Genomic DNA, 20,680 nt, shown 5'->3' with positions numbered 1-20,680 from the left:
AGACACAGCATTAAGGGACTCGGGCCAACTCTGGAGGGGACTTCTGAGAAAATCCCAGCCATGACAAGCAGAAGAGACAGACCAAGACAGCCAGGCTGTCGAGCTTACGGACACTCGCACGCACACAGAACTTCCAGGTGGAACACTGTCGGGAGACAGACAGGCAAGGCTGAGAGCCAGGGGAGGCTGATGGGGCTGACCGTGGAGAGTCCCGGATCCCAGCTCCACGCCCGAGGGAAGAGAGACAGAAATCTCGGAGGAGGAGGGTTGGGGGCTGGGGACATCATAAGCACTAGAGTCTTTGCTCAGCATGGGTTAGCACTGCAAAAGAAAACAAAAGCTGTAAAAAGTAGGAGAGGAGGGGAGGGAAGGAAGGAGGGAACATGTGATCCCTTCTTAATATCTTAAAGACAAGACTGGAAAACAAACTATCATCAGCAGATAAAAAATGTACAGTCTACACAGTGATAATATTCAAAATCCTCAGCCATAAAAATAAAGGCCTTTTATTTGGTTTTCTATGCCATTACAAGATCACGCGGACAGTTCTGTGTCAGCAGAGCCTGTGGCCACACGGTGTCTGTGTAGGATGTCTCTACTAAACTGGGGGCTAGATGCAGGAGCCAGGCTCCTCCCCAGGCTCTGGTTGCTGCTCCAGGTTAGGGGGTCACCTTCTTGTAGGTAATGTGAAGATGCTGAGTCATTGGCTGTGTAGTGGTTGCCATAGAGACCGTCTGTTCAAGTTTGCCTTCAGAATTCAGTCTGAATTTTCGAGTAATCTGAGTGGAGAACAAAACAAAGCACTTAAGTTTTATATCTTCAAAGCTTTCAGCAAAAGCCAGGCTTGGTGACGCATGCAGATAATCCTGGCACTCAGCAGGCTGGGACAAGAGAACGGTCTCTAATTCTAGATCAGCCCTGCTACATGAGTTCCAAGCTAGCCTAGGTTTTGTTTTGAACAAAACAAAAATACCAAACAAACCCTGGAGCATCCACCTGTGTCTGTCACTGGTCACTGGCCTGTGAGCAGGTAAAACCTCCACCAAGGTGACGTCGCTGGGCGTGAACCATAATGGGACACACCAGCCACTTTCCCAAGCAACAGGTAGACACAGGGTTGGTATTAGCTCAGCTTTCCAGAAGTGACCTATTGTTTAGTTTCTGTTAATATTTAATGGCGTTCTGCTGGCTGTAATCCTCCACTTCCGTCTGAGCCTTAAGCCATAGCAAATGTGTTTGGGAGGCCTTGAGCCAGCACCTGGGGACCACTGATCTGTTACAGCACCTGCGGACCTGGTCTGTTATATCACTGGCTCTTCCCATAGGAATAGGAGTAGATCCCGAGTCATGTCCTGAATCACAGTCCTGGGCGTGGAATGCTTGTGGACAGTGTGACTGCAGGACAAATGGTGTCTAAACAACCCTCTAAGGGACTCTCACTTCAGGGCTCCAGGACCATGGGTAGCCTTGGCCACATCAATTACTTGAACTCCCAACCCTTTTGCTGAGAAAAAGATAAAAATGTCAGTCATTACAAGTTTACTTAAGAAGGGCTGAAGAGAAAAACAAATCAGAAGTGTATTTCGGGACTGGTGATGCAATTCAATTGCAGAGTGCTTGTTTTCATGCATGAAGCCTGGGTTAGATCCCCACACTAATTAACCTGGATGTGGTGGTGCACACCTATAATCGCAACACCTGGGAGGTAGAGGTAGGAGGATCATGAGTTCAAAGCCAGCCTGGATGCTTGAGACCCTGTTATGAAAACACAGTTACCAGGTACCAGGATGCGCCAAGGAACAAGGAGCTAAGAATCAGAGGCGGCACCATACTGAGAACACCTGTTGGCTCTGGAGGACTCTCATGGATTCAGAGCTGTCTAGTTGAGAAAAGACTCCCAGCCCCGCTCCCCACAAGAGCTAGGGACAAGACCAAGTAGAAAGAGACCAGTGAGTCAGTTCTCAAGAACTGCTGTGGCGAGGGGACCATAGGCAGAGCTCAGTTTATCTCTTCAGATTCTTACGCCAGAATTAAGGGAGGGGGGAGAAACAGGAGAAAAGGGCAAAAGAAAATATGTCAACAGAAATGTGAAGAGTCCGCCTCCCAGCAGGATGCCCACCCTGGAGTTAGGAGGAGAGACACGGGAGAAACCCAACATGCAGAAGGAAGTATACAGAGGAAAGCCTGGGGCGAAAGAGATACAAAGGCAACTGAGGCAAGGCAAACACTGGAGACTTGATGACTCAGAAAGGGAAAGCCTTTACCTCAGGGGCTGGTACCGTGGTTCTTGCTGGCTGAGCAGTAAGGGCTTCAACATATCTGACAGAATTAACTCTGATGCGAACAAGCTGAGCACAGTGAGCATGCCTGCAGCTCAGCCTGAGGCAGGCAGCTGCGTGGCCAGCCCAGGGCTCCTCAGTGGACACGGTTCACAGGTGGGGAGCAGAGAGCACCAGAGCACAAAGGGCAGGCTAGGACGGTGGGCTTCGATTCCCACCAGCTTCCTTAGTCCTAAAGTGTTTAACCTACAGCTCCGTTTTAAACAGTTAAGTCCTTTTCAAAGGACACTGAAGTGGAGAAAGGACAGACACACAGACTCACTACCCAGCTCTTAGTAACTGATAGAAAATTCCAGACAAAATGAGGACATTGGGCTAGAGAGATGGATTAGTGGGTTCAATTCCCAGGTTCACACCAGTGTGTAACTCCAGTTCCAGGGAATCTACACCCTCACACAGATGTACATGCAGGTGAAACACTGAAGAACATAAAATAAAGGTAAATAAAGTGCTGGCGGTAGTGGCACACACCTTTAATCCCAGCACTGGGGAAGCAGAGGCAGGCAGATCTCTGTGAGTTCAAGACCAGCTTGGTCTACAAGAGCTAGTTCCAGGACAGCCTCCAAATCCACAGAGAAACCCTGTCTCAAACCTCCCCAAAAACAATAAATAACTAAGTAAATAAATAAAGGATATGAATAAATGCCTCAATGAAGACTGGAATAAGACAAGCAAACAGTTGAATGAATTAATGAAAACAATTCAAGACATGAAAACAGAATTTAACAAAGAAATAGAATCACTAAAGAAAAGACAAACTGAATTAAATAAAAACTCTAGAAGTCAAACAAAAAGCTCAAATAAAAGCCTCAACAACAGATGAAACCAAGTAGAAGGCAGAGTTTCACATCTGGAAGACAAGGAAAAAAGAATGGATAGCCCAGTCAAAGAAAATATTAGATCTAAAAAACTCAGGCAGGAAACAGTCAGAAAATCTGGGACACTACCTATAAACAATAGCTATAAAGAAGAAGAAACCTAGATCAAATGCATAGAAAAATATTTTTTAGCAAAATCATATAAGAAAATTTCTCAAACCTACAGATAGAAGTGCCTATCAAGGTACAAGATGCATACAGAAGACCAAATAATCAGGACCAGAAAAGAGACTCCCACTACACATAACAGAACACTAAATGTACAGAACAACAACAACAAAAAGGACATTAAAAACTGCAACGGAAGTTGAGCAACACTCTGGAGGCAAAGGCAATCATCTCTGGGTTTGCGGCCAGCTTGGTCTATAGAGTGAGTTCCAGGACAGCCAGGGTTACACAGAAAAACCTGGTCTTGAAAAACAAAACAAAAACAACAAAACTGGGCTGGAGAGATGGCTCAGAGGTTAAGAGCACTAGCTGCTCTTCTAGAGGTCCTGAGTTCAATTCCCAGCAACCACATGGTGGCTCACATTCATCTGTAATGAGGTCTGGTGCCCTCTTCTGGCCTGCAGGTATATATGCAGGCAGAACACTGAATATGTATTTAAAACAAAGCAAAACCACAAGGGAAAAAGACCAAGCCACATACAAATGCCGATACATTAACTTATCAGTGGAGACTGAAAGTCAGAAGGGTCTGAATGCGTATTCTATAAATTCTGAAAGACCACAGATACAAGCCCAGACTACTACACCCAGCAAAACCAGCAATCACACCAGAAGGAAAACAGACTGTGATAAAAACAAATTTAAGAAATTTCTGTCCACCAATACAGCTCTACAGATGATGATAGGTGGAAAGCTTAAATCTGAAAATAAGGTTAACTACACCCAGTAGGATACAATAAACAATTCCAGAACAGGTAAACAAAAGAAGTCTTGAAACAAACTAACAAACAAATAACAAAAACATTCCAGGAATTAATAAGCACTGCTCGAAAACTCAGTTGTTTAGATTTATGTATTTTATTTTATATGTATCAGAGTTTTGCCTGCATGTATGTCTGTGTACCACTGTGAATGCCTGGTGTCCTCGAATGACAGAAGGTGGCCCTGGATCTCTGGAACTGGAATTATAGATGGTTGTGAGCCACCATGTGGGTGCTGGGGACTAACCCACGTGTCCTAGCAAGAGTGGCAAGCGCTTTTAACCGCTGAGCCACATCTCTAGCACAGTAACTCTAACAATGGTCTCAATTCTGCAATAAAAAGACAAAGACTAACAGCCTGATCTACAGAGAGAGTTCCAGGACAGCCAGAGCTGCACAGAGAAACCTTCTGGGGGCGGGGGCGCACGCACACAAAAACCCAAACAAGTAAATAAGCAGGTGAGAAGAAACAAACCATCCGTTCATATGAGCATGGTCTAAGAGATACACGGCACTTTATAAGCCACACGAGGGCCACAAGTCACTCAGCACAGAAAGGCAAATATGACAGATTAATGGAGAAAAGCAAAGTCACAGATACAAGAAAATGAGGTAGTATTTTTATTATTATTTTGGAGTAGAAAGCAGGAATCTGAGTTCAAATGTGATAACGGAAACCTTGGGGCAGATGGCATTATAAATGAAGGCACTGTCTAGGGCCACACTAGCCACACAGGAAACAGACAACAGATAACATCCACAGCACGTAAAACCTCCTATAAGTCAACAATAAAATCACAACCTACAGGACACCCAGCGTAAACAGAATATACACTCACAAGCTAGGTGACAAGAACTCGGCAGGAACCAGTGACTGTCAGCCAATGCTACTAGTATCACTGTTAAACGATTTATCAAGATCTCCCATTCAAAATGTACCTACCCCCTGGCTCAGTAATTTAGGAGAAATCTGTCCAATAGATTTGGATACACTTACGAAAGCAGAAAGCACAAAAATAAAGGAGTATTTGGTGATGGAAAATCAATGCACGGGAAAGGTGCAGGGACCAGGTATTGCAGCAGGGATCATTCTCACCACGGGAGGGTGAGGGATGGAAACAGTAAGAGCTGGGGACAGCAGCCAGGATCGTGTCAGTGTGTCAGATGGTGTGGCAGACTGCCGAGTGCAAATGCTCTGGGAACACGCGGGAGGTCAGCTCACCTGCTCCACATGGGGCTCCTTGGCAAAGGAGATCCTGGAGACGGAATGGGATGAGATACAGAGCTCGTGCCCGTTCACTTCACCCTCCTCCACTTCCACGATACCTGCAAGGGAGGGGCAGTGAGTGCCACGCCCACCTCCAGCAGCACCGTGGACAGCCACGGGAAAGCTGAGCTGTGCTGCCATCCAGGTACAGCGGTTCTTCCTTCTCCGAAGTTACTCTTGCAGACACCAAGGAAATGGCGCTCTCTCTCTCTCTCTCTCTCTCTCTCTCTCTCTCTCTCTCTCTCTCTCTCTCTCTCTCTCTCTCTCTCTCTCTCTCTCTTCATTTCATGGGGGTCACAGGTTGACTTTGAGCTCTCTCTCTGTTTATATTCATAGAGTCAGAGGTTGACTTTGAGTGTTCTCTTTCTTACTCTTTTTGGAGACACACTCAGTCTCTCACTGAACTTGGAGCTCAGTCAGAAAGCCCTAGAGATCTGCCAGCCTCTGCACTCCTGAGGCTGGGGCTACAGGTGTGGAGCATTGTTATGGGGGTACTGGGGACCCCAGACTCGGATCTCAAGCTTACACAGTAAGCACTTTGCCCACTAAGCTATCTCCCAGCCCCCATACCTGGTTTTGAGAGGGGGGTCTCATTACGCTGCTTAGGCTGCTCTAGAATTCGCGGAGGTAAAATCCTCCTGCTTCACCCCCTCTACGTAATGGGGAGTATAAGGCTAAATGCCCAATGGAGGGTCACCTTCCGCAGAGGTGCCTGAACACCTGCCCTCCTGCCTTACCTGCATTTCTCAGTGGGCTAGGAGTAGTCCCACCTCAGCGAGAGCACCACCCAGCGCTGGAGGAGGAGCCGAGAGCTCTCGGGTTCCTGTGCAGTTGTCTGCCCGACAGTGCTGGTGCTAGGTCATTCCTCATTAGCTAACCCTGAACAGAGTGAGACTGCCCGTGGCCAAAGTCACACGGCTGCTGAGCGATGTTTGAACATCAGCTTGCCAGACTTGCAGAGAAAGATCATGTGGCGGGTTGGCCTGTTCTTGCCAGGATCTATCCTTTGGGCATGTATTGTGCCAGGAGGAAGGCTCAAGTCTATGGAGAACTCTATCTTCACTGTCCCTATAATACATGAACGCGAGCAGGAACACCTCAGAGTCACCTGAGAGGACTACTTCTGCAACACTGGCCAGCAGGCCCTGGAGAGGGCCCCATACCTGTGTTCTGGGCACTGATAAAGGCCACCTTGTTGGTGTCAGGCTTGAGGCGGATGAAGCCACACTCTCTGTGCATTGGCTTGTGCGTGTCCGGATGGAAGGAATTGAACCTGGAAGGGAAATCAGAGACCATGAAGCAGACACAGGACCTCAAAATGTGCTGTAGCAAGGTTTCTCCTCTGGGCATGACATGACCACCCCATGCCACCTTGGAGATCACCTCAGCCTCAAAGCCATGTAATGGGATACGTTACACAGTGGTAGCCAGGTCTACGAAAACAGTATAGTCCTGGCTGGCCTGTACCTCACAGCCTGCCTCTGTCTCCCAAGTACTGGGATTAAAGGCATGTGTCACCACACATAGCTAATAATAGTTTTTAACACTCCCAGCAGAAGGGGAGTTATAAGACCTTCCCTGGGGATCCTGGCCATCATATCCTTCCACCTCTCCTCTGAGTTGTAAGTGACTTTGGGAATTAATGGAGCACACTGAGTAACTAAAAGAGGGCCCCATGAGGTCATCATCTATGATGATGAGACTCTGCAGAGATACATCTACTTGAGGGTCATCTACAATGTTGTAAGTAACCTCAATACCCTCACTGGTTTGACAACCAACTTTGGTCTGTAGTTGATGAAGAGACATTTGTTCGTGTCTTGGGAAAAGTTCATGCAACAAACTGGTGTCTTAATGTGGATCAGCAGAGTTGTGATGAATCTGGGAACAGCAATGGTACAACCTTTGTTTGTGTAGCAAATAAAGGTGGAGTGTCCATGGTGGTGCTGGGAGGCATTCCTCAGGATGGCTTCTCTGCTCCACATTCGCCGAGTGGCATGCTGCCTAGATTAGTAGGGTCCAACCTGAACACAGCTAAGGACCAGAGAATAAACTAGAGAGAGTAGCACATATGGGACAAGACTCGAGCAAGCTGTGACAGCAGTTGTGTGACTGCTAGTTTACATGATAAAACATGCAACTAAAACCAGGATGGCTGCCCAGACAGACCATGCTTACGTAAGTAAGGATTAAAATGGGAAGGGTCACGTAGTTATTCCCCATGGTAGTCTCTAATTTAGCAGGTAAATTAGATAAAAGAGGATGAGTTAGAGAGTTGCTGGCTCACCCCTTTCTGCTGCTGGGAGGGGTGAAAGAGAAGGAGTACAAATTAGAGCTGTGTTACAGAGTCCCTCCTGTGATAAAACCCCAAGTCCATGGAAGAAACAGGTAAGATGAAAATGACAGAAGCTACTGCTCAGGTCCAACTTCTGACATATAGAAAGGGAAAGTCTATGATTCAGCAGGCAGACTAGGTGTATAGAAAACCAAGAGTCAGGGGAATACTCTGCCTTGGAACAGCTTGATTTGGGAGGGACTTGTAAGAAGGAAGTGAAAGGGGGTTGGAGAGATGACTCAGAGGCTAAGACATTGGCCGCTCTTCCAGAGGTTATGAGTTCAATTTCCAGCAACCACACAGTGGCTCACAACCATCTGTAATGAGATCTGGTGCCCTCTTCTGGCCTGCAGGCATACATGCAGACAGAACACTGGATGTGTAGTAAATAAATAAAGTGAAAGAACTCACACCCAGGCTTGGCTCTTAAGCCTGTGGAACACGGGGCAGATGGGATTAGTCTGAGTGCTGTGGAAGGAGAGGAACTGAGTAACACAACCCATTCCTTCTGGGAACAAAGGCTGAATAGCCTGAGACAACGGGAAGGCTCAGTTCCTGGTGGGCTGGCTCACATGTGTCATTAGGGACAGTCGGTTATCAACAGCTGAGGTCCCATGAATCAGGGTCTGAAAGAGGAGAGTCAGAAGCTAGAGAGGAGGTGTATGGGGCCAAGTTCACTGAGCAGGAAGGGACTATCCTCTCTATTTAAATAAGGTGATGTAGCAGGACCCTGGGAATGGGAGTGCGGTGTTAGCTAGCAGAGCCCCCTGCTGGGTGTGATCTTTACTGCTCAATACTGCCTAAGCAACACGGTGATCAAATGCTTTAAAAAGCAGAAAAAAGGCTCACACACATATCACCTTTCCAAGGCTAAAGGAATGTTGCAGAAGAGGGAGTGAGAAAATATAGGAGCCATAGGACAGGGATCTGATGTGCTGTTTTTCTCTCAGGCATTACATGGTCACCCTACTGTCATCTTGGAGCGGAGATTTCCTTGTTCCGGAAGCCACAGCAACAAAATACACAGAACAATATGGTGACGGCTATGTCTGTTGCAATAGAGCTGCCAATGCTCATTAGATAGATAGGACCTTTACCTGGGATTGCATCCATTGCTCCCTCCTGTCCACCCAGCAGGTGACCTGAGAGACACTAGAACACACAGAAGTGGAAGGCTGACGGACAGGGAGCTCTGACGCAGCTTCTCTGAGGTTGCTATCCATGATGGGTGGACTCTGTGGTAAGGTAGCTGTTTGGGGGTCACCTATGCTCCTATGAGCAACCTCTCACCATGCACTGTAAATATGCCCAACAAACTCAATGGTTCACCAAGTTAGACCTTGGTAGAATCCTGTTGTTGATATCCTATCTGGGGAAAACAGTTTGTTTCCCCAAGAAAAGGTCATACAGTAATCCAAAAAATATTGTGGAAAAACACTAGCCATGGGTCTGAGGGACATGATCTACCCTGGTCACAAGTGGTTCCTCCAGACTCTGATCCCCAGCCCATCACCACCTTTCCACGTCCTGTTCTGTCTTCCAGGGTGTGTGTATGCGTGCATGCGTGTACGTGTGCAGGCTGGACGAGGTGGATGGGAAGAAGAGGGCAAAGTGAGCCAGAGACAGAAGCAGGATGCATAGAAAAAGAGGTAACAAGCCATGAGCCACAAGGTAGAGCTTAGACAAGAAATACAGGTTAAGTTGTAAGAACTAGTTAGTAACAAGCCTAAGCTATCAGCAGAGCATTTATGATTAATGCTAAGTCTCTGTGTGGTTATTTGGGGAGCTGGCTAGCAGGACAGACTGACTGATGGGACAGAAAAGTACATCTATATCACATGTAGAATCTTGTTTCCAATAATATGGGGTATCAGACCTTTTCAGCTTGTATATTGCAGTTTTAAGTTCTAGGCACCACAGTAGATAATTACAGTAGAATCCTACCCTACCAAACTTTCTCTCTGGATTTTTTTTTTTTGAGACAGGGTCTCACTGTATATCTCTGGTTTGCCTAGAACTTAATATGTAGACTAGGCTGACCTTGAACTTAAAGAGATCTGCGTACTTCTGCCTCCCCAATGCTAGGATTAAATAGAACACTTATTTTTGTGTAACAGCCCAACTACTCTCTATAGTAGAAATGGAACAGGTATTGAATTAAGGTATAATTTCTAATTAACCTTTGTACATATCCATAATGACACAGTGTACATGCCTATAATCCCAGCATTTAGGAGGCAAACCAAAGAGGTCAGTCAGCATGGTCTACAGTGTCACACCTTGACAGGAAAGGTAAAGACTGCCTCTGGGCTGGGCTGTGAATGTGGCGCAGGGTAAGGAGCCTGCTCATGCACAAGGCCTGGAGAAGGGAGGGGGGAGGGATATAAGGAAGGAAAGAGGGAGGGAGGAAGATAAGGAAGGAAAGAGAGAGGGAGAGAAAGAGGGAGGGAGGGAGGGAAAGAGTAAGGAGCAAGCCTATCTGGGTCATTTATTTGTCTGGTTTTTTTTTTTTTTTTCCAGTACTGGAATTGAACCCAGGGCCTCACACATGCTGGGCAAGTTCATTACCACCAAGCTATGTCCTCAGCCCTCTTTTACAATGTTATCATTTTTATTTTATGTGTATGGGTGTTTTACCTGCATGTATGTCTGCATACAACATACATGCCTGGTGCCTTATAAGGCCAGAGGGCACTGGATCCCCTGGAACTGTAGTTACAGATGGCTGTTAGCCACCTTTTGGGTGCTGGGAATCAGACCCAGGACCTAGGTCCTCTAGAAAAGCAACAGGATCTCTGGCAGCTGAGCCACCCCCCAGCCCGTACCCAGCTCTCTTTATGTTTAACTTCTGTCTTGCTGTGCAGCCTGTGAACTTGTGATCCTCCTGCCTGTCTTCCAAGTGCTGGAACTACAGGCATTAGCAGAGTTGGCTGTTCTAGACTATTCTGAGATTTATTTTCTAAAGATTATTTAATTCTTCCTCGTGTGTGTGTGTGTGTGTGTGTGTGTGTGTGTGTGTGTGTGTGTGTGTGTGTGTGTGTGTGTGTCACACATGTGTGGAGGTACCTGTGGATAGCTGGAGATCCCGAGGTCAGGTTACAGGTAGTTTAGTTTTAAGTTGCTTGACATGAGTTCTAAGAACTGAACTTGGGTTCTTTTGGAAAAGAAACATGCACTGGTGAGCCATCTGCAGCCTAAGATTTATTTTTTATTTTATGTGTATGGGTATCTGAATACACGGATGCCTGTATACCAGATATGTGGTACCCACGAGGCCAGAAAACAGCATCAGATCCCCTGAAATAGATGGCTGTTAGTTGTCATGTGGGTGCTGGGAACTGAACCCCTGAAGTGGACTGAACTCAGGTCGTGCCATTACCCACTGACCCATCTTGCCAGCTCTCAATTAAGATAAAATTCTTTTTTTTTTTTTTTTTTGGTTTTTTTCGAGACAGGGTTTCTCTGTAGTTTTGGAGCCTGTCCTGGAACTTGCTCGGTAGACCAGACTTGGTCTCGAACTCACAGAGATCCCCTGCCTCTGCCTCCCAAGTGCTGGGATTAAAGGTGTGCACTACCACTGCCCGTCCCAATTAAGATTTTTTTAAAAGATTTATTTATTGCATATACAGTGTTCTGCCTACATGCCGGAAGAGGGCACCAGACTGAATTGTAGATGGTTGTGAGCCATCATGTGGTTGCTGGGAATTGAACTCAGGACCCCTGGAAGAGCAGTCAGTGCCATTACCCACTGACCCATCTTGCTAGCTCCCAATTAAGACTCTTAACATAGAACTGTGTAGTGGAGACTAAAGCAGAAATGGAAGTTTGCTTTTTTATTTTATGTACTTACTTTTTTATGTGAGGTGCTGGGGAATAACTCCAGGGCTTATACATACGACAAAACCACTCCACCACTGCGATATGTCCCTACCCTATTTAAACTTGCTAAACGCATATATTACTTCTGTAATTACATTTCAGCTACCCTTAAAAGCAACACTATTTCCTACCGAGAGTCATCAACTGTCTTGAACACCTCACCTAGCACAGGGCAAAAAAGTAAAGAAAGCCACATCCTCTCATTCAACACTAGATGACTGATTTCCATATGGGTTAGACACTAGAGAGTTAATCCAACACATACCAACAGATTTATGCTTAACATCTTAAAGAACAGCATGAAGCAAGCAAGTACCATTTTTACCAACCCTGCACCTCAGTTGCCTGGTTCTGGGAAAGCCAGAGCTTTTCTGAAGCAAATCTACAGTTGCTTTTGCATCTTCCTGCCTGGCATGTGTTTGATCTGTCTGGAGTTATCTGAAGACCTGGGCAGGCCATGAGTCAGGTGGGGACTTACGAGAAGTTGAGCATAGGCTGGCCCACATGGGAGATGTGCACCTCCTCCAGGTACTGGAAGGGCTGCAGTGTTGGAAAGGTACCAACTCCTGGCGGGTCTGACAGCCAGGTACCCAGCATCCAGGACAGCGGCTCCACGACTGGGTTCATCTTGGGAGGCTCTGAAAAATGAAAGGATGAAAAGTAAATGACTAGCTTCCGCCACGGGTTTGCCAGGCTTTGGATGGAGACCCACACGCTGCCGGAATGTACTTTTGCCAGAACAGCCACACAACCCTCAAACGGCCTGTGGTGAGATCCTCTTTGGACCCTCTGTAGTGCCCAGAGTCTGGGCAGTGAGGACGATGAAGAAAGGAAAGCCCTGGAGTCCTGGGGTGGAATGCAGCAGGTGGGCGACAGAAAAGCATCAGGGCTGAGAGGGAGGCGAGGCTGCAACTGGAGGCTGACAGCTTCCAAGAAATTTTACTCCCCTTCACTCAGCCCTGCCTTCTTCACATCCACAGGGCTCTAGTGTCTCCACAGTGAAGGTGGCACACTGGCCACAACCCTGAGGAGCTGCTCAGTGAGGCAGTTGTGAGGACAGGGGCTGATGGCTGTTCAGCAGGTGCTCTCTGTGGTTAAGTCACATGACCCAAGATCAATACTGCTGTCACCCCAACTCCGCAGGAGGCTGTGCAGGATAAGGAGCACCAGGTTGGCTCCGACTGTGGCCAGGATACCCCTGGTACCTTTCTATGACTTAAGTCTGAGTATGAGTTTGGAAAGCAACGTGAAGGACGAGAAGCACTCGAGATGGACAAGCTCAGTCTAGCAGGTGGGAGTCTTCATCTACCAACTGACATACGCCCGCCTCCAGAAACCAACCATTCAGTGTGCTCCAAGAGAGCTGTGCAGGGCTGGCCAGGACGGCCGTGGAACTACTTTAGTTTGGCTATCACGTATCTCTGAACTGAAAGAGGGAAGACCTTTAAGAGTAGAGGAGACAACTTATCAGTTATTTCCTACCATGTGGGCTCCAGGAGCTGAACTCAGCTCACTGGACTTGGCAGCAAGTGCCTTTACCAACTGAGCCATCTGGACAGTCCTTAAAAATGTCTTTATGGCATTGGAGAAATGGCCTAGCTACTAAGAGCACTCACTGCTCTGCTGGAGGACCACAGCTCAAGTCCTAGCATTAAATGGCCATCCAAGATCCCAGTTCTGGGAGATCTGATGCCGTCTTCTGACCGATTCAGGCACTAAAAACACACCTGGTGTATACACATACATGCAGGCAAACATCTTCACATAAAATATTAAATGTCATACAAAATTTTAATTATTTTTATTCACATACATATTTGTGTGTCTGTGTGAGTGCAGCAGGTCACATTCTGGACTTCTTCACTGGATCTCAAGCAGACGAAGCTTCCATCTGCTCCCCTATGCTTAGGGTGCTGAGTAAGCCTCACATCTCAGTTGAAGCCTCTCCTTCAAGGGGCAGGGGCTAGCTGAAAAACACTCCAGTGAGGTTTATGGCTTCAAGCTGTTCCAATACAGGGCACACAGCACTCAGTCATGTTGAGCCAGATAGGACAGTCTGCTGCCGACCTCAATGTTACGATCCACAACATAGCTAACACCTAAGCCCTTTGGGGGGACAACACAGGTGCCTTGCTATGACAGGGCCTTTGCAGAAGTCAGATGAGCCGGTAGCATTCAACCACAGGGGACTGTGTATGGAGAAGTGGTATGCAGCTGGCTTGAAGCCAGCCCCTATGCCTCAGGGTGTCTCAGGGAAGCCATGATGGAAATGTGACATCTTGTACAATGTCTGCCAGGAAACACCAGTTCTCCCTTACCGTTTTCCTCACACACCTACTACAAAGCACACATGAAAGCGAGTCCTGTCATTTTCTTCCTATAAGCATGCCTGTGTCTCATGCATGGTTAGCATGTATATCCTATGAGAACGCATGTCCCGTGGGTACCTGTGCCTGGCAGTCTGCAGCCTTTTCTCCATTCTCTTCCCTTTTGTTTCCGTTGCGATCCTGCAGGCAGGACAGGGATGATCTCTGTCTGCCCCCTAGGGTGGGAGGCGGCAACGACAGATAGTGCAGCCTCCTGACAGGGCATGCTCAGGACAGGGACAGGCTACGAAGATAACCATGGAAACACCTTGGCTTCCTCAGGGAGGGGTCAAGTAGCGGCTCGGGAGGCAGAGCTAGAATGCACTAATGTTCATGACCCATACCTGACTCTAGTCACACACTCCATTAACCCTTCCCAGAATCCACCATGCCTGTTCCTGCCCCCAGTGTCCTATGCTACCCCTCACCTTTGTCTGGCATTGCCTTTATTTTAGAACCCCCTGCTGTGGAATAATCCTTCTGTATACTGTAAATTATGCTGTGATTGGTTGGATAAAGAAGCTGGCTGGCCAATAGCTGGACAGGACAAGGTTAGGTGGGAAAACCAGACTAAAGACACTAGGAAGAAGGATGGAGTCACCAGCCAGACACCGAGAAGAAACAGGAGGTGCAAGATGAGAGAGGTAACAGCATGTGGCAGGATGTAGATTAATAGAAATGGGTTAGTTTAAGTTGTAAGCGCCAGTTAGTAGTGAGCCTGAGTTATCAGCTGAGCATTTATAATTAATATTGCGTCTTCATGTTGGTTATTTGGGAACGAAAGTCCACCTACACCCCAGTTAGGAGTCACTCAGCTCCTCCCTCCTGGAGTTCTTCGTCTCAGTCATACTGGGTGACAAATTCCTCCAGCAGAAACAAGCTCAGGCCCCCTGGAAGTCTGGCTTCACACTGCTTCCAAGGAGGATGGTCCTCAATGTCAGGTGAGAGATACAAACCAGGAGAGGGAGGACAGAGAAAGAGAAGAAACTAAGGCAGGACAGACTGATCCTGGTCCTGCTGTTTCTTCTCTCTAGTCCGTCTGAGGATCTTGCTGGGATGCATAAAGTAGGTCAGCATCGTCACTGCCTCTTCCAGGAACGAAAACGATTTTAAAAGGTGAGGGCGCTCACTGCCAAGCAAGACAACCTGAGTTGGATCCTTAGAAGTCACAAGTGGAAGGAGAGAACCAACTCCTCCAAGTGGATGCTGGATCTGAACTCAGGTCCTCTGGAAGAGCAGTTAAGTACTTCTAAGCACTGAGCCAACTCCTCAGGCCCTGTGGGACAGGTCTCTCTCAGGCTGTGACTCAGGCTTACCATGAGGTCCTCCTGCTCAGCTTCTAGAGTACCTGGATCACAGGGATGTACAAATAAGCCTGGCTGCTATACCCTTCAAATCCTGAGCAAGGCTGTTGCTCCTGCAACACCATTCTCCATAAACCCAGAAGACCAAATAAATGGTGAGATGTGAGTGAGGAAGCTTAATTTGGGGAAGCAGGAAGACAACGCAAACCTCCAAAGCAGTGTAATTAGGAAATGTTCTTCACAGTATTGGGTATCTGAGCTCTTGGTCTCTAATTGGTGGCGCTGCGGTTTGGGGAGATTTAGGAGGTGTGGCCACTTGGGAAGACATGCTGGGAAGACATCCCAGCACAGATGTGGGCAGAGTACTAGCCCAAACAAACAGAAAGTCCAAACTTTGGGACACAATGATGTAGATTAAAACAAAACAAAAACTTAATTTTTTAAAAAGGTGATAACAGAGCAGAACCTAGTAACATGTTGCTACACCCCCAGGCACAGGTTCTTCAGAAATCAAGTACCCACTAAAGCCAGATCTAACTACAGTCAAAAGCAGAATTTGCATCCAATGCTTGCTGAGTAAGATGTAACACAGCATGTCCAGACAATGAACATTATTCAATCATGAAAGCAAACTCATTACCAAATCTACAATACAGGTGGGCCTGGTTGAAAGACGCAGACTCAAGAGCAGGTTTTACCTGGTTCCAATCTTGTGAAATGTCCAGGGCTCCCATTACAAAGAGGGAAAGCTACCTCCATGGTGGAAGACACAGGGAAAGAAGATGGGTGTTAAGGATCTGGTAGCAGACCCTGGCTTCCAGTGCCCTGTTTGCTGCTGCAGACTGGAGGTAGCCAACTCTGCAGCACTAGAGATGTGGCTGGCTCAGACATGTGCATAGCTTTTCCAGAACTCAGTCCAGAAAAGTAACTGCCAGGCTGGTCTCGAACTCACAGAGACCCACCTGTCTCTGCCTCCTGAGTGCTGGGATCAGAGGCGTGCGGCACCACCGCCCGACTTTAGAAATAGTGATTTTGAAGAGAAAAACAACTCACTTTCTAAAGATTTGCTCAATGTAAACAACTGGTGGTGTGAGTCACACAGTCCTGCCCTGGCTGTCTGGTCTACTCGTTAGTCACAGCATTGCTGGGCGTGGTGTCCTAAGGCCTCCAAGGGTGAGGGCTGGTAGCCTCAGCTGCCCCACCTCTATACACTACTGTGCTCTGCTTACTGGCTTCCTCCTTCCTCCTTCCCTCCTCTGGGCAAGGGCTGAGAAGCCCCTGGCTATTCTGGAGCAATCTATATAACCCTCAGCTATATCCCAGAAAAGGGTTCATGCTGTTCAGAGTCATCCTGGGAACAGGTTTCAGAAAGCAACGGAGGAAGTATTCAGTTACTAGCTCAACAAAGAGCAAGGAGAACCAAACAACAGACTCAGATATCACATACCTGTGAGAGCTAACTGGGCATGGTAAAGACACATTAACCCAGGGCAGGCAATGTGCTTCTGCAAAGCTTGGCCAGCTCCAGTCAAGCCCTCTGAGCTGGGTTTTCATGTAAAAGCAGGGTTGGTTCCAAGTGTCTGTGTACCCTCTCCCGACATTGCGTAGAGAGGCGAGAGACAAGGGCTCAGTAGATGAGAATCTATTCTGACTGTTCTCCCAGAGGACCTAGGTCTGATTCCAGCATCTACATGATGGTTCAGAACTGCCTGTACTTCCAGCTCCACATGATCTGATGCTCTTTTCCCGGCTCTGCATGTACTGTACACACGTGTTGCACACAAATACTGAAGGCAAAACACATAAAAGAAAAAGAAAAACTAGATGAGACAGAAGCATTCTGATTAAGTGGGAAATCAGGTTCTCACAAAAGGACACACAGGACGAGCCCACAGAGGGAGGCTGTGGAGAAGTTGGAAATGTGGAATGTCTTGTGCTATTAAGGAAGAAAAGGGAACAGGGATGCTGGGGGAGTCTAAGGGGCTGAACAGCTAAGACTAGGTAGTAGCGGAGAGCAAGGCTACCAGGAGGCACACTGCTTGGCATTGGATCTATGGGTGTGCAGGTTGCAGTATGCCCTTTTCGATGACTTTATAGGGGTATCAGCATGGCCAGGTTCAGGTAGAGGTCTTGTCTAATAGGAGCTTTGGGGGCCTGGACAAGGCAATGATTAGAGAGGGATGAGGTCAAACAGCAAACTGCAAATCCAGGGCTGGCAGGACAGAAGTATCAGAACCAGAAGTGGGAAAGGCATTGGAACCACACAGTAACGAAAGTGAAGGTGTCCCAAGACAGGGTGAGGACACACAGTAAAGAAAGTGGAGGTGTCCCAGACAGGGTGAGGACACATGAGGAAAGGAGACGGGTGGGTAGGAGGGCAGAGTAAGCATGTGTCGGTCACAAGGGCCAAGATGGATAATAGCCTCCGGCTGGCTACAAGCACCAGAGAGCTGTATGCTCAGCACACGGGCACCTTGGCACAGGTTCAGCATCTACCTGAAAAGGCAGGAGCAACTGCTAAGTGCTATAGCTTGCTGCCTTGCCCAAGTTCTGCTAAAGCCCATTAAGTAGTGCCTATGTGACATGGAAAATGCGCCTCAGGCTATGGCAGCCCCTTTATAAACAGGAGATCAGCAGGTCCTTCTGGAGGAAGAGCCGCAAACCCAGGCACCACCAGTCCTGTGGCATGCAAGGTTCATGAGTTGGTTTGTGACACTTGGCCAGCGGAAGAAAACAGAACCACAAGATTCTCTGATGGCGAGAGGGAAATACATGACTGGAAAGGAAGGACATACCATCTTGGCTACACATCAGGATGCTCAGAGTGCCAAGGTTCATGACCCACTACACGAGTGCAGCAGACAAGAGACTCTGAAAAGCAGCATGTCACCACTGAGCCCGGCTCCACTCTCCTTGCTCGCTGCCCACAAAGGATGCCAATTTGGACAAGTGACAGCAGGTGGACACTAACAATCAGTGCTTCCGCCCTGGCAGTAAACTTGGACTACCATGCACGGGCTGGCTCACACTCTCTGCTCTTCCACTGTCCCAGAATCCCCGCTTGAAAACTGCTGCCAGTGAGCCCTGGCCACTCTCCTTGCTGTCACTGGCATGTGGGGCAGCGGGTGAAGGCCATCAAACTACTCTATAACCCAAACAGCCAGTTATGGAGCCCAGATGTGTTGCAATTCATCAAACTACAGCCTCAAGAACTTTGTGTTTACTGTATATAAATTTAACTTCACTAGGAAGACAGAAACAAAGCAAAAAGCCTTCAATCTTTAGAAAGAAAACTAGATACGCTTTTCTATGAATTTTCTCTTGATTTCATCTTTCTCTTATTAAAATCCTAAAAATAAAACTTTAAATTTTCTACGTCAAGTGGCGTAAGCATTGAAAGCAGGCTTACCCATCCCTAAGTTTCTGAACTCCCGATACACTCCGTCAAGGTTCCTCAAGGTTATTTTCTGCCAATTGACGGGAAATGTGAGCACCTGGCTGTTTTGGTATTGCAGGAAATGAATGCCAATCCAAAGAGAGCATTCTGGGAATTGTAGTCTTCTATAAAAGACTGATTCTCAGAAGAATGAGGAAGACAAGACAGCCTGGGAGATGGCAGAATTTTAGAGCTAATGGACTCTGGAAACCGAGCTGCATCTTCTGAGTCAGGATCAGGCCAGAGAGTTAACTGTCCCATCCAGAGGAAGGAGTAAGGATCCCACTACCTCTGTTGGCGCTGAGGGAACCAATTCACTACATCAGAAAACACAGCAGGGCAGACACAGAACAGATGCTGTTTCTTCAGAAACATCTGCCAGGAGCTTAGGCTCCTAACATACTTTTCTGTCTTTAAGAATGTTGTTCTGCTCAGCTTAGCTTTAAACATGAGGGTTTTCAGTCTGGCAAATGGGCTCTGGGGCCTGGTGACAGGACATGGGTAGGTACACTCTTGCTGGGACCTGGGGACACAATCCTACACGACTCTCACCCTCACATTACTGCTTTGTTAGCAGTAACAGTGCTTCCTGCTGTGGTGAGCGGAGAGAATGACGCTAATCATACAGTACTGCTAAGTTTAAACAACAACACCACCACCACCCAGCAGAGGCTGGCTGCTCAGCACGCTGAAGGGACGCTTCCCAGCAGGAGGCGCAGGGTATGGGCCACTAGCATCAAGATGACAGCAAGGACCAACTGATCATTCATAACAGAGAGGGGCACACACAGAAACAGGAAATCAGAGATGATGAGTGGAAAATAGAACAAAAACCGCTATAGAATTCAGAACATATAAAGCAGGCTCTAATATTATTCTTAGTGAAGATTATGTTTGATTATCTAGTTAATCCACTGAGAACTATCAGAATGACGGACTGATAAGTGGGCTTTTTTGTCTGCTTCACACGAGCTCAAGTTATGTGGGAAGAGGAACCTCGGCTGCGAAGATGCCCCACCAGAGGCCTGAGGGTAAGTCTGTGAAATAACCCTTTGCTCTCCCACCAGAGGCCTGAGGGTAAGTCTGTGAAATAACCCTTTGCTGTCCTAGCAGCTCTTGGCCAAGGTGCTTCATCACGGCAGGAGAAAGCTAATCAAGACAGCTGGTAAGTTATTAAAGTTAGCAGCGTGCTCACATATTAGCAATGACCGAGTTTAACAGTGATGTAGGGGCTTCTCGTTTCAACTCTGAGAAGTAAATGGCTGTAGTACAGTGGATAGACATACAATCCCAACACTTGGAAGACAAAGGCAGGAACACACCACAGTCTAGGCTGAGCTACACTAGAAGCACCAGGCCAGTCAGGTTACATCTGTTTAGAAATGAGGGAGGGGACGATGGAGGTGGCCTGGTGGTACATGCCTTAATCCCTGAACTCAGGGGGCAGGTGGATCTCTGTGAGTTCAAGGCCAGCCTGTCTATATTATATTATGAGTTCCAAGATACGGAGAGAGACCATGTTTCAAAAACAAAACGAAAGACAAAGAAGGCGTGAACAAAGACCCTCCAGCGACGGCAGAAACGAAGCACTGTCCAACTGTTAGTCTCCCCAGATGCTAACTCATGTCTGCCCCTGCCCGCACTGCCCCCACCTCGGAGCGAAGCAGGCATCCCAGGAGGACATTACTCAGCCACACCCCTGCCCCAGTCCTGATGGCCAGGTCAGAAATCAAGAGTCGCTGGGCACCGGTAGTGCAGCCATTAACCCCAGCACTCAGGAGGCACAGGCAGGTGCATCTATGTGAGTTCGAGACCAGCCTGGTCTACAGAGTGAGATTCAGGACAGATAGGGCTACACAGAGAAACCCTGCCTCGAAAATCCAAAACCAACCAAACAAACAAAAACCATCAAGAGTCACCCAGGCTGCCATTCCATGAAAGAGTTCC

The 20,680-nt window shown here is 47.6% G+C and overlaps 1 protein-coding gene across 4 annotated transcripts in view; it reads right to left on the bottom strand.

Moving 5' to 3' along the window:
- Positions 1-490: 490 nt before the first annotated feature.
- Thap4 (THAP domain containing 4) overlaps positions 491-20,680 on the bottom strand; it is a 37,768-nt gene continuing 17,578 nt past the window's right edge. For 2 of the 4 annotated variants that reach the window (XM_005077190.4, XM_013118477.3), the window contains exons 3-6: positions 12,106-12,265; positions 6,577-6,686; positions 5,369-5,472; positions 491-779 (exon numbers count right to left, since the gene is read on the bottom strand). In XM_005077190.4, coding sequence (XP_005077247.1) covers positions 660-779; positions 5,369-5,472; positions 6,577-6,686; positions 12,106-12,265 — 494 coding nt within the window. In that variant the 3' untranslated portion in view covers positions 491-659. Of the gene's footprint in view, positions 780-5,368; positions 5,473-6,576; positions 6,687-12,105; positions 12,266-15,995; positions 16,072-18,706; positions 18,813-20,680 lie in introns of those variants that run through there. The other 2 variants (XM_013118478.3, XM_040752977.1) reach the window with 2 other exon arrangements.

Source organism: Mesocricetus auratus, unplaced genomic scaffold (assembly GCF_017639785.1).
Source record: "Mesocricetus auratus isolate SY011 unplaced genomic scaffold, BCM_Maur_2.0 Super-Scaffold_100010, whole genome shotgun sequence".
Classification (NCBI taxonomy): Eukaryota; Metazoa; Chordata; class Mammalia; order Rodentia; family Cricetidae; genus Mesocricetus; species Mesocricetus auratus.
The sequence above is the reverse complement of the archived record's forward strand: the minus strand, read 5'-3'. Positions and strand labels throughout refer to the sequence as shown.